Source organism: Seriola dumerili, unplaced genomic scaffold, assembly GCF_002260705.1.
Source record: "Seriola dumerili isolate Sdu_G_001 unplaced genomic scaffold, Sdu_1.0 BDQW01000189.1, whole genome shotgun sequence".
NCBI lineage: Eukaryota > Metazoa > Chordata > Actinopteri > Carangiformes > Carangidae > Seriola > Seriola dumerili.
Window position 1 is genome coordinate 3,191,473 of NW_019174444.1, and position 19,744 is coordinate 3,211,216.

Sequence of the window (19,744 nt, forward strand, 5' to 3'; positions counted from 1 at the left end):
TTCTGTTGGCTCAAAGCTGAGCGTTTAATGAGCTTCATCTCTGCGGCAGAGCAGCTGTATTAAAGACATTTTACTTCTCAAACCACTTTATTATTCTCATCGTCTTGTAAAGGCTGGGTTAAATGCTAATGGTGGAGTGTGTGTATATGTGTGTGTTTTGTATTAGGCTGTTTTTATTCATGAGGGACTCTGGGATTTTCTTACTATGTAACTAAAACACAAAAATTTTAAGCGATTTGAAGTCGATTTTTTTCTTTTTTTTGTTGAACATGATGTGCCCACATCTACTAATTTCTTTTAATTTATAGGTAAAGATAATGGGGGAAAATTATTAACCAAGAAATTAATTGACAAGTTTCTTTACTGATTTATCTTATCACGTCTGTTTTTTGCTATTTCAGAAAATGTTGTATGTTAAACGTAAAGATGGTGAGAGGAGGAAACATCAGAGAGACTCAGCCACATGTTTGAGCCTCAGTCAGACTCAGACTCAGATGAGGAGTCTGTTGAGTCCAGAATCAGAGACTAGCAGACGGATCAGAACCGTTATTGCAGTTAGCATCTTTTATTTGTTTATATTGTTTGTTAGCTTGTAACTGACGGTGGCTGACACAGTGTTAGCGGTTGTGCTAATGCTAATTGTCTCTCTCTGTACTGAAGAGGTTTCAGGTTTATTTAGCTCTGCGCCCGTCCCCACAAGTTGACAGGATTGGTTCCTTAGGTTTGTGATGTATGAAACCCTGGCTGTCTGAATCTGTTGTTGTCATGGTCATGGTGTTGACTGATTATTTCACTCATCATATGTCTTGTATTATATAAAAAAATCATATGGATTTTAACAAGGTTAAACTTTTAGGTTAAACTCAGGGAGTGTCTTTAACCTTGTCCAGTTAAAAATTATTATTATTATTATTTTTTTTATCAAAAATCCCCAAACTTCACAGGTTCCAGTCTCTAAATTGTGAATGTTCTCTGGTTTTCTGGACAAAACAAAAAATTCCTCAAGCAAACTGATGTGTGAAAACTGAAATGACAGATCCTTTTCTCTTCCAGCGGCTCTGGCCTTCGTTGTTATGTTCCTCCTCCTTCTCACAACAACATCCGTTTGTTTGAGCAAAGAAAAGGAAAAATCCAACCTTTATTGCGTCCTGGCACAGACAGGAGGAGGAGGAGGAGGATGAGGATGAAGGGGGAGGTGTGACATTTTGCAGAGTGACATTTTCTGAATGTGGTCCACTGTTCACAAAGAGCCCTCCGTGCTGTAACATTTTCATCCTTCATTTCTGTCTCTTCTTGCTGCCGTCAACACTGCGGCTGCTCCCAAATCTTTTTTTCCTGCTCTTTTAATGAAGCAATCCACAGCAACCGTGTTGTTATCTGGGCTGTGGCTCAGCGGTGGTTTATTTACCTCGTGTTCCCCGGTGGGACTGTGCTGGTCGGTGAAGGTCACCTCACACTGGGAGAGGGGGCATTAAAGGAGACAGGCTGGAGATGACCTGCTGTGTCTTTTTTTTATCCTCTTGTTGTTTGTCTTTATTTCTGTTGGTGCTAAAGTTTCGTTTTGTTTAGCTTTTGCAGTAGTGTCTGACTCTGTTTCTCAGTGTATCATGCTTTAGTGCATGGTGTCATTAGTTTTGTATCACTGGTGTAATGTACGAGTCTGTGTTGTCTCGTTTCACTCCAGCTTGTTGTTCTTTCCTTCATCCACCAGATAACAGCCTGATGATGACTAAATGATTCTGTTGGCAGCTTTAAACTGTAGCTGCTCGAGCTAATGCTTCACATACTGACTTGCAGTTTAGAGCATTTTCCGACCTGCACATTCTTTAAAATGTAGATATATACAGCCTAAAGACACGGGGCTCAGGTGCTAACCCACTGAATCTATGCTAACATGATCATTTCTGTTTACGTCACTCAAAACATAATGGAAACGAGTGAAAAAACTCGAAACATGTTGATCCCAAATGGAAAAAAATAGAAAATTTCTTCTTTTCTATGTCCTTATATCCATTTAACACAGACACTCTCCTCCATTCATTCATATACAGATATTTACCATGTGTTGGAAACCTGCAGACATATGTCATACATGGTCTACTAGTACATGGGCATTTCTGAGTAGCCCCGCCCACTCTGAAAATACCAACATTATAGAGACTGTGCCATAAGCCTGTAAATACACAGTTAAAACAGCAAAGGGTTTAAAGTAGGGCTCCTTGATTATGGCAAAAATCCTAATCATGATTATTTTGATCAATATTAAGATCAGTATTATTTAACACTCATTTAACACTCATACTCATTGACTTTGGTAACACCACACATTTATTGAACTTTAAAAAAAACTTGAACTTTCTTGAACTTTAAATACAATTCAACAGAAAAACAAATAGAAAATAAAAAAACTGATTTCAGAACAAAATGGGTTTTGTCAGTGTAGTTTTTCTTTCGCCCAACCCCTAGGTTAAATTGTCAGTTAAGATTTTAGTTAGTTTAAAGTCTAACTGTCTGACCACTGTTTCCTATTTGCTTGCTGTCATTAGCACAGTGTATTAACCAGCAAACTACCTGAAAATGATGTGACACAATCAGCAAGAGCCACAGAAAGACTGTATTACCTTTAGTTTGAAGTGTGAAAAAAGCGAAGCCGTCTTTAGTAGAGCCTTTATAACACAGACACTGTCTTCTAGATCTGGCACTTAACAGACAGTTATCTCTTCTTTTATGTAATTTAGAAAAGTTACAGGATTAACCCTAATTAGCTACAGCTGAATAAATATACCAGCAATGGTTGTTATTTTATATAAATGAGAAACAGGCTAAGATAATAAGCCACAGAATCTGCAGTGGCAGTGGAAAATAAACACAGTTGATGCAGGTTCTGGGTTTAGACCAGCATGTGTTGACCTTTACATCTGCTGGAGCTCAGGCCTCTCTCAGCTCCTCTTCATGGGTTTCAGAACATGATGGAGTCAGACTGGAGAACCCAGGTTAAAGGTTGTAGATGTAGAAAGTTTGAGGTTGACAGTTTCTGACCATATGACAGATCCTGCGCTCCGTCTGTGGCTGAGTTGCCTCTTTCTCTTCCTCTTTTTCCCTCACCCGCCCTCCCTGATCACACTGTGTGTCTGTGGGAGGGTACACGTGACCTAATTCTGACCCAGCGGCGGCGTCTCCTCAGAAGGTCTCTTATCTCTGCCGGCCTTGCCCTGGTGTGGGCCGACTGTGGGCGTATCTCTGCACTGTGGTTGTTACTGTAGCTGCGAGGCTCAAATGTGAGTGTTTACAGTTTCACATTAAGGCCACGGAGGGTTTTCTTTTTTTTTTTTACAACAGCTACAACAGGTCCTCAGAGGTGGTGGAGCCCTCCTCAGCAGAGTTCATACCTGCTGCCATGATGCTTTTAACTGTGAAGATGACATTAATATGATCTCTGCTCTGACCGCTGCGGCACACAGACAGAGACAGAATATGAGCTGCAGGAAACCCACTGAAAATACAGAGAGGACATTAGCAGTACATTTTAACACCTCACAAAGTCATCTGGGATCTGGCTAGTTGTATTTGTTTGGGCTGTTGGAAAAACTACACTTCTCCTTAACTATTAAACCAAACATGTTTATGAATATTTAGAATCAGTGCATGTAGTAGAGCTGCACAATTGATTAAAATATAATTGAAATTTGCAATATGGCCAAGTGCAATATCCAAATCGAAAGCGCTGCAATTTCTTTTGGTAAAGGTAAAATGTGTCAGAACATTGTTGTGCATTGTTGGCACCGTAAGCATTGGGATGCCACACAGCCTGCAAATCATGTTCTTTTTTTCAGTGAAAATAACTATTCCAGCTGAAATTGCAATCGCAATATCTGATGGGGCAGCAATTAATTTCATTATCTAACCACTTAACATTGTTTGTAAATTGGTTAGGACATTTTTTTAGACAAAATTTTAACTACATTAAAATAAAAATGAAAATCCAGAGTGTTTTATTAAAGCTTCAATAAGTCCCAAAGCAGCAACACTGAAACTCCCGAGCTATGTTCACGTCTACAATTGGGATGTTTCTCCTTTTCAGACAAAATGCAGACTAACTTACAGAAAACAACAAACCATATTAAAATATTTTTAATTAGTTGAGTTCCTAATTAAACCACAACTAAAAGCTATCTTTGATTTTAATTAGGCCCAGACTTCGGCCTTCTCCTCTCTCCTCCTCCTTATTGAATGTTCAGCAGACAAAAGCTGATCACACCTCTCACACAGACTGATGACTCCTGCCTGGTGTTTCTCAGCACAACCATGCTGCTGGTCTAGACTTCCATAAGATCCAGATACTTGAATAAAACATCTTGTGTTGATCTAATTAGCTGAACTTAGGGTTTTGCAAACATAGACACAGACAATACATAAATGTACAAAGTCTTAAAATGACATGAAACATGAAAATGTGAAAAATGTGTTAAGTTTCCCAAACATCAAGTTATCTTCAATATAAATTACATTTTTGTCTGAATTTTGACATGTAATCCCCAAAGCCAACCTCAACCTTTACACTGATCCGCATACACACAAACTTTGCTATAGCCTTTTTCGCATTTGCATCTTTCTCGGAAACACAAACTCTTCAACATTAAGAACACTAGAATTCTGCTTTTATAACATATGTAACATATGTTTTAAGTAAATTTCTGAAATTGTGGCACAAGAGAAATATGAATCATTGAGTTCGACTCACACTCGAGAAGCTCTGTGGTGTTTTTCACAGTCACCATGGTGATGGAGGTGGGTGTGGTGAGCAACAAGGGCCTTGACTTGAAGCAGAGATGTTGCAGTTATGTAGACCACTATGCAACCGCTAAATCAGAACCTTGTTATTCTGTAGTTTCTGTGGAGTGGAGGCCTGTAACAGTGAATGGGAGCATGACATCACTGTTTTGTCTACAGTAGAAGAAGAAGATGCAGGTACTGCAGCTTCAAGGTGTGCACACAGAGTCGTTTCTGCCTCAGTTGAGCTTATTTTTTCAGAATTGATGTGGTTTTTATTTTGGCTCTTGTAAAGTGAAAATTAAACATGTAAATAGAAACAGGTATGTGTCGTGTCCTCTGAATTATAACCTCCAGGAGAGTTTTTGGTCTGAAATATTTGTTTGGTCTCTGTACCGTTCTCGGTCTGAAGATAATCACAGTGTCAGGGTTTTTCCTAGTGGTCTCTGCAGTTTTTGTCAGAGCTCCTGACCTGTTAAGTTCACAGTTGGCTGATATACTGCCGGGCTGGACTGCACACTGCGTCCAATGAATGGTTCTGCTGTTTTCCCTCCTCGCTGTCCGTTTCTGTCTGAAAACAACAGTAAGGAAAGTCAGTTCCTGCTCTCTGAGGTGTGGGTGTTGTCTGCGGTGCGAAGGTCTGTGTGGTGAGGTGGTTTGCTTTGCTTCAAAATCTTTCAAAAAGTCTGTCAAAAAAAAACAACCTGCGGTCAATTCAAAGGTTATGATGTGGTTAAACGTTACTGTGTTGGTACGGTTGCCATTAACAACGACGCAGAGAGGCAGAGGAGATGCTGTGCTGTTACTGATTAGCCATGAAATGCTGTTCCTCTGCACAGATAGCGATCTCACCGGGAACAGACGCGAACACGGAAAACATAAATTCGCCTTGAGTTGTGGATCCAGATCCAAATCACTACAATCTATAATCTCCCTCCCATCTGAAATCTAGAACACTTTCTACTGTAACAGAGAGCTGCATGAGGGTGAAACAACTATGTGTGTGCTGAGATCATTTAAATGTACTTAAAGGAATGTGAAGGAACGTGTAGCACAGTTAAAGTGTCATTAAGAATAACTGGTTGCTTATATAGGTGTAAACACGCTTAAAGTTACCATTCCCAGGAGCCAAGTGCATTTTGGAGCTGTTTTTTTTTTTTTAGGCAGACTTGAATTTGACCTGCGGTTGTTTTATGGAAACAGAAAAAAAAATTACAATAACATTCCTCCTTCCTTTCATTTCAGCATCTGAATGAGATGTAATGATTTAATCAGCTGCAACAAACAATCAAAAGACTTAACCACACAAAGTCTTTTGATTTCAGCTCATTAAATCATTTTATCCTCCTTGGTATTATTTGGGCGACTGTAGATTATAATTTTTTCTCTTTGGAGCTTTTTTGGCTTTTCACTGTGAGTTCTTTACTTTGCGTGTGGACAAACTGTTTCCCACAAACCACAGCTGAGGAGAGGCAGCATTTGTCCCGGCTCACTTCACACTCCTCCCTATATTCCCTGCATCTCCCTCCATCGTTCACATCCATCTGTCAGACTACTTTGCTTCTTTTCCTGCTTCCTTTCCTTACATTTTTCATATTTCTTCCTCTCATTTTTTTTTCCACCTTGTTCCAGCTTGAACACAGCTGGAACACATCAGCACATCAGCCCTGATTAACAGCCATATATTCTCACACACAAACACACTGAGCTCTGACATTGCACTCCAGCCCATGCCTCACACTGACAGAAAGGAAGCAGGTATGATGCAATGTAATCCTGCTCAGACACACATGTGATTAATTTCATGATGTAACAGGCTGAGTTCTGTCAGCTCGAGGCAGACTGTTTAACCTGTTCACCTCCAACGACGACAACAACACGACACATGAACTCGACTCCTCAGTCAGCAGCAGGGTCGGGTTCAGACTTGTGTTTGTATCTGTCTCTACATTTTCCAGATTCCCCTCAGTCATTTGTTTCTGGGCCTGGGTTTCAAACCTTAAAAACATTTTAGTACCAACTAGGGCGGCATGACATGCAAAAGAAATCATATTGTGATTATTTGGGCAGATATTCGTACATTTTCATTTTCATTTTTTGAAAAAAAAAAATAGAAACGATGATGATGTAATTGCTGCTCCTGCGGTTTGGATATTGCACTTGGCCGCTTAGCAATTATTTTTCGATTGTGCAGCTCTAGATTTAATGCAAACAAGCAGCATGAACAACTTACCACCCTTGTCTTTAGATTAATAAAGTTTTGAAATCCCTTTAGCAAATTTTCTTCTAAAAAAGAGCATAGTGACAAATCTTGCACCTTTTTGAGCAAACCTCAGTGACTTCCCGTAGAAGACAGTCTTCAGCATTACCCCAGGAGTGTGAGGTTGGTCTTTCCCTCTGCAGACACACCTCTCTATAATGACCACGCGGCAGCTGACGTGAACAAGCTTCTAACTTGCAATTAGTGAACAGGGCAGGGCAGGAGATGAACTCATTGTTCCTCGGTGGTGGCTTGGTGAAGCAGTCAGTAGGTACAGGCTGTACTGTGAGCGTACAGTCTCCTCGTCACTGTGCCGACAGCAGCTCTATAGCTGGAGGCCAGACAGCAGCAGAACCAGGCCTGTAGCACCAGCAGCTCTAGACACCCACAAGCATCCACTGTACAGATCTTTTTAAAGGAATTTTTTCGCAGTTGAGACGTGAGAGACAAACAATGGTAGACAATGTTAAAAGTACATAATAACATTAGACACATAATGATTACCAGAGGAGAAGCTGCTGTCACCAAGGTGCAAATTACATTTGACACATATACACCATATACTGTCTGTGTACTGAACCCAAATCCATTTAACCCCCCACCCCCACCCCTGAGATGAGAGATCATTCATAAGATGTAGTCATGGAAAATTAGAATTTAACCTAGAAAGTCATGGATGTGAAGAAAAAAGTAATGTGAATTTGGCTGCTTGTTTTATTTAAAAGGTCACTGTGTAGCTTATTCATTCCAAACCAGTTCCTGCCTGCAGCTGCACTGCCACATCGCTCTAACATACTGCAAGTAACTAGACAAAAATATACTGTAGCACACAGTGTTCACTGCAAGTTTCCTTCTAGGTGTCAGTCTTTACAGTCAGACTTTCCTACCACACGTTTTGGAAAGAAGGAAATCAAGCTAACATCATTCAGCACAGATGTGAAGTGTGGAGGGTGTGTAGCTAAAAGGTGGGAAACCACTGATATGGTTTGCATATAGATTTTACTTTTTACCCTTGTTTTCCCTTGTAAATAACGATGATTAATCAAAGCCGACACTGCTCTGGCACAAGGACGAGCTCCTGGAGTTGGTTGCACAAAACACCCTCATGTCATACACTGGGGTGAAGTTTCCCACAAAACAAGAGGAGGATAAGATTGCGGTGCGCTTTTTCAGTGTCGCCAGCTTTTGAAAAGTGTGCGGGATAAAAATACTAATAAAAATAATAATAAAGCTCATCAACGTTGGTATTTACAGATTTGAAAAATACAGAGATTTATATGAAATGTTGTCAGTTGTTTACATTGAACAGGATCCTCTGTTTGCAGTTCAACAGCTCAAAGTCGAGGAAAATGCAAAAAAAAAAAGAAAAAGAAAATTGCTGAATTTTGAAAACTGCCTTTCACTGTGGTCTGTTCAGATGCTGAGGCAACACTCTAGCACTTCTCTAGTGGTCAGCCTACACACCCACACACAGCGGCTCTGTGAAAAACAGCTTAACATGTGGCTGTTTCCTCCTAAACCAGCGAACAAAAACAGAGATAACTCCCACAACAAACCTCATTCCACTGTTCCTCATGCTGCCCTTTGCTGTGTGATGTCCAACCCTCCCTCTCCCTGCGTTTACATACTCTACATCAAAATCTACTTGCAGGCCAATGAGCTCAAATCTTGAGCCGTCAGCTCATTGAATCAACAGTCAACACGCTCTGGAGCCAAGAGAGTTTTTAAATCACGTTTTGGATCGTTTGGCCTCTTTTTGCTGCCAGAAAAACAATATACAGGATTGATTGAGGCTCTTTTTTTGCTGTGTGGGCCGGAGCTCCTTTGAAATTATGAGATGGGGTCGAGCTGCTCTGCTGACAAGCAGATCCGTCCGTCCGCTGCCTGTTTGTCTGCACGGCCACCGGCAGAATTCAACTTATTTCAACACTGACGAGCTCTGCGTTGTCTTTGTTTTCTTTGTGTTTTTATTAGAGAGAAGCTCAGCGTCGAGCTCGGCTGGGAGCTCAGGTTCAGCTCCATGTTGTGACAGATGTGATAGATTGTAGATGTGCATGTTAAGTTAAAGTGTGGTGCGGCTCTCCACGGGATGTGACAAAAGATGAATGTCCACCCAAATGTAATGCAGCATGCAGCAGGAACACAGGTCCAGAGGGAAGCTGGGGGGGCAGAGAGGAAAGGAGAAGGAGATTATGAAAACCTGGTTTTACTTCCCTTTGAGTGTCAGTAAAGAGACGACATACATTACATGAACTTTCCAATTAAGATACTTCCATATAGTACTTAATAAATGAATAAATAACAGCACTGTCCAAATGAATACTCCATATGAACTAAGTGTTATTTGGTGTGACACAATGTGTAAACAGACAGTATTGTGGCCGAAGAAGAGCAGGCAAACATTTAAAAGAAGCGTCAAGTGGCGAATAGATATGAATCACAACTTCCAGTCAGGACTTTCAAAATAAAATAAGAGCGAAAAACAGAATGCTAAACGTAGATTGCGATTCTACCCAAAAAGATTGTCATATAATCGCTACCTATAGCCTCTTTATTTGGCTTTTAAAGCTTCAGTTATAGATTATTCACAGTATGTGTTTGTCCTATTTTTAATTGCCGCCATGTCAGTGAAGGATTTTAAATGCACTTTAACAGTGCAGTCGCCATTAAATTGAATTCGGTACATTAAAACCGGAAAAGCGCAACTGCATTAAATCTGACTGCATGAACTATGCCCGCACTAAGCTGTGATGTAGTGTTGTGCTATAGTTCAACAATGTCACCACCAACTGGAACTAAAGCTGGATGATGAGACTGAAGTTACACGTTAAGACCACTGTGCAAGGCTCTCATTTTCATATGGATCTGTGGGAAAAAACATTTAAAAAAAACAGACAGAGATGGAGTCTCAAACTAACTCACAAAGTTAACGTTAATCAGCCAACGATATAGTCATCATCTTAAACTGAAAAGATTGATTTTGTATACTTCAATTTGAAATCATGTCCCTGTTTCTTTAAAAATGATGACAAATTTTCAATATTTGTACATCTGTAAATTTATTTGAAACTATTTTGATAACTACTTTGAAAACAGTAAATGTGTTGATCTCTAGGAAGCTGTCACAGCTGTCTTTCACCATTTTCTGATGTTTTACAGAAAAAATAATCTGCAGGTAAAGTGATAATGACAATAATAGTTAGTTGCAGCCTTCATCCTGTACTGCAATATAAAACTTGACAGACAGTAACAGTGGCTTAGGTCAATTAACAGCTGATTTTCTGAGGCTGCATTTCATCAAACATTGATTCTGCAGTGAAGGAGAACTCTAACTTTACAAGGTAACACAAGCTGTAAGACATTTTATTGCTGAAGTTAATGTTCACTGTATTGTTGTGTGTTAAGTGTCAGTGTTTCAGCGAAGCTGATGAATCTGGAGCAGGGAGGATCAGGTCCTCTGTCACCGTGTCATTGCTGTGGAGATTGTGTTGTAGACTTTGATGTTCACCGTGTTAGACAGACGGGTGTGTTTAGAGGATATAACCAGCTGCGCTAATGATTGAACACACACATCACGGTAGTCTGGGTTACTAGATTTGTGTATCTAAATGTGTTTGTAGAACTAGAGAAGCTGTTTGCATGTGAATATGTGTGTGAATAATGTTGGAGATGTAATGGTAGTGTGTTTACTTCTCCATGTCACTTGTCTGCTTTTGTGCTTCCAGTTGTGCAGTGTGTGTTGATAGCTGCCGTCTTGTAAAGCTGAATGTGTGTGTCTAGGATGACAGCTGTGATACGCAGTTCAGTGTGCAGACACACACACACACACACACACACACACACACACACACACACACACACACACACACACACACACACACACACAGACCTTAGCTCTTCCATGTTAGTACATTTAATTTTCTGCCTTTACAAGAAGCTCAGATCAGCAGATTGCTTGTAATCACACTCTCTCAACAGATTATTGTCTGTCTGCCACCTGCTGGTTAAACATGGAGCTGCAGCAGGAAGACAAGCTGTAAAAAAAAAAAAAAAAAAAGAAAAAATTAATTCAAATGTATTCAGCGTGCTGCAGCACTCAACATGTATTACACTCAGCTTACTTCCCCCAGAGACATCCCATCATTAGCTGCACAGCTTCGGTTGTAGCAGGTCAGACAGTAATAATGCAATAATACATGACAATCACTTATTGATTGTGTCTGTTGGAGGTTTGAATTTTATCTAGACTGCAGCTCATCATCTGAACAATCTATAAATTAAATCAATCACATTTTCTACAATTGATCAAACCGCCAGAAAAACAGTAAATTGTTCAAATGTATCTTAAAGAGTAACTTTTTTTTGTCTCGAACATATAAAGATATGTCTGTAATATCTGAGTAGAACATAGTTAAGCTCCATATTTTCCTCCTCTCCTGTCTTTTATTTGAAGTGTTGATCTATAAGAAGATATATTTGTGGTTTTAAGAACCAAAAACCATCTCAATGTAGTTTTACATCTCCTCTCTCAGGCTTCTCTCTGGAGCTCTGGTAACAACAAGTTGGTGAGCCAGTCAGAAGAGAGGAGGCTCTCAGCCTCTCTTCTGATTGGCTGACTGCTTTCTGAGTGATCCATTAAGAATAAAGCAGATTTCAGGTAAATACTCTGATAAACCAAATCCTGTAAGGTTGGAAGGTGGGTCCAGGTGGGCAGGGCTTGGGGCATAGCTGAGAGCTGTGACTGCTTTGTTGTGACATCACAAAGTTCCAGAAGTCCTGATGGCTGGTTTTAAGGCTCAGTTTCTGAATACAGGCTGTGTGCATTTCTCTGTGGACTGAGGCTTTGATACTTTCACAGTATTAATATAGAACCTAGACCTGCTTTATGATCAAACAACACATGTACATCTACCTTTAGACTACAGTATATGGAGCTTTAATTTAGATTATTTTTATGTGATTTGGCACATATTTGCAGTATTGTGGTACCGGTAAAAATCCTGATATAACTGAACGCTTCTTGTAATTGCTTCACTTCAAAAACCATATGAAGTTGTCCAGCGTGGAAGGCTTTTATTGTGAAGTATTAGAGTGATTGTTGTATTTTGTGACTATAGTGAAGTCTGTAGTTAATACATATTGTATTATCTCTGTGTTTTTGGAGTCTAAAGCCTGAAGCAAAGTAATGTAATGTATATTGGGGTGTCTACCCCCTCAATATCTCTTGATTTAATAGACCAAGTCTTGTAGTATTACTGAGGACTATGATTTTTGTATATTTTTGTGATAAAATTCATTGATTTATTAGGTGTTTAATTTGCTGGATTAAGCAAAACAAACACTCCTGTCTGGTTATATTCTCCATAAATGGTTTCTTTACTGATTCTCCGGAAAACTCTTTATACTTAAATAAAGAACAAATAATGTGATCGTTTTTTTCCCATATCATCCTCCTCTGTCATCACTGAATACTGGTCTTCATGACAGCAGCTACCTGATGTGAAGCAACACGTGCCCACTGGTTTCATATGTTAAAATGATGCTGAAGTGTTCACTGAGGACCTGTTGCAGCTCATTTACTCCAGCCTGAGTTAATGGATGCAGGTTGCATATGATTGCACAGCCTGCGCATGTTTGTTCATCACTGTGTTTTAGTAGATTTGTGAGGAGTGGTCGGTTCTTGTTTTAGAGTAACGGAAGCTTTCACTAAGGCTCTTTCATACGTGCAGCCATCTGGGAGGTGTGTGTGTGTGTGTGTGTGTGTGTGTGTGTTAACGTGGGCCGTCCAGATGTTTCTGGAAAAGTCTCGTCAAACGTTGCTCCTCCAGCAACAGAGGAGAGGAGGATATGAGCCCAGGCAGGCCTTGTTTCCATGGCAATTGCAGATGTTTCCAAAATCGTTTGAACCAGAATCCCACACCCAGACCATCTGTGTGTGTGTGTGTGTGTGTGTGTGTGTGTGTGTGTGTTGGCTGTGCTGTATTTTCTCTGGAGTGTCTCTTTGGAAAGCTCAGGGATATCAAGGAAGTCCAAAGGAACGTTTTCCTTTATAACACTGACAAACTGAATTATGAATCAGGCTCCAGTCGCTCTGCAGCTGTTTGGAGTAGAGAGACTGTCATAGCTGAAAGTGTGAGTTAATGACAGAGAGAGCTGAGTGCCTTTTTACGCTGCTAACTGCTCTGGTTGCATTCTGTGTAAAACAGGTGTGTGTGTTTGTGTGTGGTTTTCCTATTAGAGTGTGTGTGTTGTGACCATGTGAGAAGGAGATGTGGTGTCAGTGAGTTGTGTTTTATGACTTTGTTTTGGCTCTTGGCCCGCTATCACAGTCTCACTGCACTGATATACAGTCCATTTTGATTTATACAGTCAGGTCTGACTCCAGTAACATGTCAGTATTCAATCACAATATCAAAAACCTGATTAAAATTAAACTTTAGCAACAAGGTGTCATGCAGTGACTTTTGTTATTGTTAAGTCTGATGATTATTCTTTTGATTAACTAATCAGTCTTTAGGCCTACAACATGACAGGAAAAATGGAAAATACCTGTCTCATGTTCATAAGATCAGTATTTTGAAATGGCTTGTTTTGCCCAACCAACAGTCGAAAACAGAGGGAAGCAGCAGATCCTCACAACATGCTCGTTTTAGCATTGATAAGATCATCAGATCATCTTCCTTTTGTCAAATTCTTCTCACATGCTGCTTAATTTCACTGTGTCACTTCTGACTTTTGTGAAACATTTTTTTAATGGTTTATCTGACATAAAACTCCATGACTTTGAAAGAAGATCAGCAGCTTGATGGGCAGAAACAAAAAGCTAGTTTCTTAACAAATCCCAGGGTTTTATATATTATTATATAGGAAGTTCAGACTTGATGCAACATGACATCATGGGTAAAGAGACTCTTATCAGGTCACCTGTGTGACCTTTCCTTGTTGATTGTTGCTGTTTTTCACTTTGGCAGCTGTTGGTTTTGATGTTGGTTTTGAATTAGGATTTGAAGCTTAAATCTGAACAAAGTCTAATGAGTCTTCTTGTTCTTTTCTCTTCATCCCTTCAGAAGGAGTTTGCCGCTCCCCCTCCTCTCCTCTTCAGGAAGCTGAGTAACCCTGACCTGTCGCCCGCAGCAACCGCTGCTACAAAATCCAAACTGCACCGACAGCTCAGCCAGGACGAGAGCAGGGCACGACGCAGCAGCATGGCCATGACCGGTAACACACACACACACACACACACACACACACACACACACACACACACACACACACACATCCTCACACACCTGCACAAAGCGCTAGCAAAATAAAAATAAACTGTTATCATCTCATTATATAATTGTATCATGACAAACTTGTCAAATAAATGAAATATTGTAACTCCCAGTTTTCATTTTTAAATAAGACTTTATATGGAAATCTGCCTTGGAAACAGTGCTGCTGCTGTACAGCACCAAATAATTCAACAGTTGTACCATTAGATCGCTCATAAATACTTAAAATAAATATAATAAATGACTTGATTAAATGTTGAAAATTGGAAAAATTAGGAATATTATGTCAAATACTGTAGATGATTTTGTTTTAGCAGCATACAACTTTTTAAAGAAGTTCTTATCAATGAATGGATTTCTAAATAAAAGAAATCTGAATAACAATGAAAATGTAATTTACAATTTACAATTTTAAATTGTAAAAGTCACAATATTATTAGAAGATATTATGAAATATTGCAACATGAGCTAAAATTTAGAGGCTGTTATAATTTGACAGAAATTTTAAATATTTATTCCTATAACATTACAACTATGTCAAAATATTTCAGCCTTTCATGTAATATTGAGTCATTATGATTTTTTTCTCATGAAACTATGATTGTGGTCTTTTAGTAGCATGATTTAATTTTGATTACAAATTTATTCTGTTTAAAAAAACACTTTTCTCATCAAATATTATAAGTTTCTTCTGGAAATCTTCACATTTTTCCCCCTCAGTGACCCTAATTCACAGTCCTGTATAAACTGCTCAAAAAAATTAAGGGAACAATTAATCATCACAGTATAACAACAAGTCACTTAAAGTTCAGGGATATCAATTGAACCATTTAAGAAGCACAAGTGATTGTGAATTAATTTCACCTGCTTTGGTGCAAATGAAAGTGACAACAGGTGACCCCAAACCCCTGGCAGGACCATACCTGCTCCTTTGTGCAAGGAGAAAGGGGAGGAGCACTTCCAGAGCCCTACAAAATGACCTCCAGCAGGCTACTGGTGTGTATGTTTCTGACCAAACTGTCAGACACAGACTCCATGAGGGTGGCATGAGGGCCTGACGTCCTCTAGTGGGACCTGTGATCACAGCCCAGCACCCTGCAGCTAGATTGGCGTTTGCCAGAGAACACCAGAATTGCCAGGTCCGCCATTGGTGCCCCGTTCTCTTCACAGATGAGAGCAGGTTCACACTGAGCACATGTGAGAGACAGGCATGAAAGAGTCTGGAGATGCTGTGGTGAGCATTATGCTGCCTACAACATCATCCAGCATACCTCCCCATGCTGGTGCAGTGGGCCCTGGGTTCCTCCTGGTGCAGGACAATGCCTGGTCTCATGTGGCCGGAGTGTGTAGGCAGTTCCTGGATGACAAAGGCATTGACCTAAATCCAGTTGAGCACCTATGGGACGTTATGTATCGGTGCATGTGAGGCCAAGTACCACCACAGACAGGAGCTCACTGATGCCCTGATCCAGGTGTGTTAGGAGATCCACGGGACACCATCTGCCGACTAATCAGGAGCATGCCCAGACGTTGTTGGTTGTGCATACAGGTGCGCGGGGGCCATACACACTACTGAGTCACATTATGAGTTGATTGTGATTTCAATTTCTCACTTTGATTTTGGCTGTGATTGTTAATCCAGACCTCAGTGGGTTGATGATTTTGGTTTCCATTGACTGTTGTTACGTCATTTTGTTGTCAACAAATTATACAATGTACATAATTAACGATTTTCAACTTGAATAATTTGTTCATCAAGATCTGATGTGTGATTTAAGTGTTCCCTAAATTTTCTTTGAGCAGTGTATTTGATTTACTAGGAAATTACAGCTCTAAAATTTGCAGCTTCTCTTTGGCTTCAAACACAATGAGTTGTGTTCAGATGAAGCTTCAGGGTGGCAGGTCACAGCAGTCAGCAGTTGATTTGATCCTCCCCTTTTTGAACAATTCACACCCTCGGTTTAAATTGTGTTAAGATTTATTCATGATGTTACCTGATGTCATCCTGTGATTCAGGGTAACTGTCCATATTCTTAATCCTGTGCCAATCTGCCATGTCTTTAATCTGTAAAGTGAAAATTCCACCTCAGATTAACTACCATATTTCACCAAACACAGGTCATGTGATAGTATTAATCCCCTGTGAAACAGCAGCTCAGTTGTATTTTTCTTTTTCATAAAGGCTGGTTAGTTCTTTGTGTTTCTTTTGTGTGTTGGGTTGAGGAGTATGACAGCTGCAGTGGGAGTGATGAATGTGAGCTACTGTTAAGTTTGAGCCACTTTGAATTTCACTCAGTTTTTCAGGGTGGAGAGGCATCATGTCTGAATCAGAAACGGGTGATTCTGGTCCAGTGTGAACAGAACCGAGCACGGTGTGTCCATGTGTAAGGGAGCAGCAGGTTGGCTGAGTCATTCTCTACTCCCTCCCTCCACAGGTAAGCAGCTGCTGCCTCTGTCCAGCAGTCTGCACGCCGGGGTGAGTCAGCTGGCCTGGCAGGGGCCCTCTGGAGGCTTCGGAGCGCTCGGGGCCATCGGGGGAGCATCTGCAGGAGGAGGAGGAGAGGTCAACAACCTGGTCCGTATGAGGAGCCAGGCCCTGGGACAGTCTGCTCCATCACTCACCGGACTGGTCAGTACACAAGCCCAACACACACACACACACACACACACACACACACACACACACACACACACACACACACACACACAGACTGCAAAACTCCTCATAATCTTAACAAGTCACTTCCTCTCAGATTCAGATTTGAAGACTTTGAAAACTCTTAAATTAAGATTATTAGGATGTGATAGTTGTATTTGTCATCATGGGCTGTATGTCATCCCGCTCAGATCACATTTTACAAAACTATGGATGCATAATCGAATCAGATTAGCAAGAATTAGCTTGAAGCTCTACATCTGCTGGCACAATTCGACAAGAAGTAGTCTTAGATGTGATTTTGCTGTTGTGACAGTCTTTAATGTCGACTCACTGTGAATCTGTCCTGCTCCATATGGATCCTGTCTGTTAGAGTGAACCTCTGCCAGCTGAATGCAGGGGGGAGGGGGGCAGACTGAGGATGACTCAGACTTTTACAGCCACACACACACACACACACACACACACACACACACACACACACAGCAGCATTTAACATCCATAGAAACACTTATGAAGCAGAAATGACAGTCGGTGTGATGTGTGCGTGTTTGCTCGATTGTATAATGGGCCAAAATGCAGCACAGTGCAGTGCTGACCCCACATGACTGTACTGTAGATGAATGCTGCTGCAGTATGATTGTGTGTGTGTGTGTGCAGATCTGTGTGTTTGTGTGTGTGCTCTACTCTGCCTCCTGCTGGTTGTAGAGGGGATTACAAAGGGAATCTTTCTCTGCTCATACCTCATTTATTCACTATGACAGAAAACTAAACATATGATTTTTACAATTTTGGAGAGTATGAAGGTTATTTTTCTCTCTCTCTTTCTGGAACAGTTTCTATATGTTCTTATTTTGGTGCTACAGTCTGAGAGCTACAATTTATCATGTTTTTATTCTCAGTTAATCTGTTGATTGTCACTCACTGAATTTATTGTTTAGTTTATAAATTATGTCAGATGTCTGTAAACTCTTCAACAAAATCTAAAAAGTATTGAATTTTGCTCTTAAAATGACTGAAATGATGAATGAAGTTCTAAAATATTCCCTTTTTTGTTTTCATGTTGTTTCATTTCAGTTGTGCTGGGCCCACAAATTTCAAGTGTAATTAGTTTAATTGTAATGAGATGTGTTGCATTCAGTAATCCTTAATTGCAACCATTTGCATCATCCAGAGCTTGATGGAAATCGTGATGCCAAACACTTAAATCATCTTCCTCCCAAATGGAAATAAGACAGATAAGAAGATTAATTCGCCTATTTTCACCCTGTACAGACTTTCAATCATCAACATGTGGACAAACAAGCAAAAAACATAGGGACCACTGTTTTGAGTAGCCTAACTGATTGCAAATGACAGCATAAAGTGGGATCTAAAAGCCCTCACTTGAATGGGCTATATAACTTTGCCATTAACATGTAAAATATGGGGACTGAAAACCAAGTTAAACCATTCTTTTGTTAAAATAGATATGTATATATATATATATATATATATATATATATATATGTATATATATGTATATACTTTATTTCATCAGGAAGCCACATTGAGAACAAGTTCTCATTTACAAGTGAGACCTGAGTACAGAAAAATATATAGATAACAAAAAAAATATTAATAGCAGCAATGATTTAAATATACATTCAGATGTGTATTCATGCAAACAAGGTTAGAAGGGTTAAGAAATGAAAAAGACAAAATAAAATGATCAATCAAAAGAAATGAACTACATTAGATCCTGGTTACCTGGTTAGAACTCACCTGCTGAGGCCTGATCAGGTTCAGAAGAATTAAAAACTTATCTGGATTAGCTGATACGAAGCTGTGACACCACAGTCAAGAGCTGCCACCAGATGGCAGCTGTGTCTAATGCGAAGAGCATCACCAAGTGCTTTGTCTCATCTCTGCTGTGTGCTATGAATGTAGGATATGGACAACCTGTCATCTTTTATCTCACAGTTTACTTACATATAATCAAACTCACATGTTGAATGTTTCCGATGTTCCTCCATCGTCAGGTTCCTTTTTCATAAACTCTATAAAACACATAGACATGAGCTGAATGTTCAGCACATACAGTCCATAAATATTGTGCCATCTTTTCTGTATGTTGCTGTGGTGGGGCTGGTTGAAGGACCACCGTCTGCGGTGAGCATCAGGAAGCTAAAATGAATTGCATCTGTAGTTTATTTTGGCTCGTTTGAAAGGCTTCATAATGAGCTTTTTCTTCCCTCTGTGAGGGATCGCTGGATGCAGCCAGCAGGAAATTGTAGCCTGGATTTCAGATGGAAAATCTGATCTGCAGAGTTATTCTAGTTGAGAAAATAATCGTAGGTTATTATGTTTCTCAAGGGTAAGTTTATTAATGTTTTCCTTTTCGTTGGCAGACTCTCCTCCTCCTCCTCTCTCCTGTTCACTGTTACTGTCTCTGTCTCTCTGACCCTGTTTCAGTCGCTCTCACTCTGCCTCTCAATAAACAGCAGCTCCTGCACAGCGTATTCCTCAGGGTCACGGCTGTCAGAGTTTTTATATTACAGGGCTTAAAGCTCCATCTCATGGTTTGAATTGACTTACATTAGGATTTAGGAAGAACACCTGAGCCCCTCTGACTCACTTGTCATGTTTTTCACCAGTGTCTGCTTTTCTTCTCAGCTTTTTTGTCATATTTTATGAAACGTAAGATTAGATTTTAAAAAGGGAGATTCCTATAGGGTCTGGTATTTTATTTTCAGATTTTTCTTGTAGCATTTTTTTTTTTGCATTTTCAAACTTAATTGT

The 19,744-nt window shown here is 40.0% G+C and overlaps 1 protein-coding gene across 1 annotated transcript in view; it reads left to right on the forward strand.

The window, feature by feature from the left end:
• Window positions 1-19,744, forward strand: part of mast2 (microtubule associated serine/threonine kinase 2) — a 175,065-nt gene that overhangs the window by 23,385 nt on the left and 131,936 nt on the right. Inside the window, exons 2-4 of the mRNA XM_022753018.1 lie at window positions 14,098-14,248; window positions 16,743-16,817; window positions 16,869-16,936. Coding sequence (XP_022608739.1) covers window positions 14,098-14,248; window positions 16,743-16,817; window positions 16,869-16,936 — 294 coding nt within the window. The remainder of the gene's footprint in view (window positions 1-14,097; window positions 14,249-16,742; window positions 16,818-16,868; window positions 16,937-19,744) is intronic.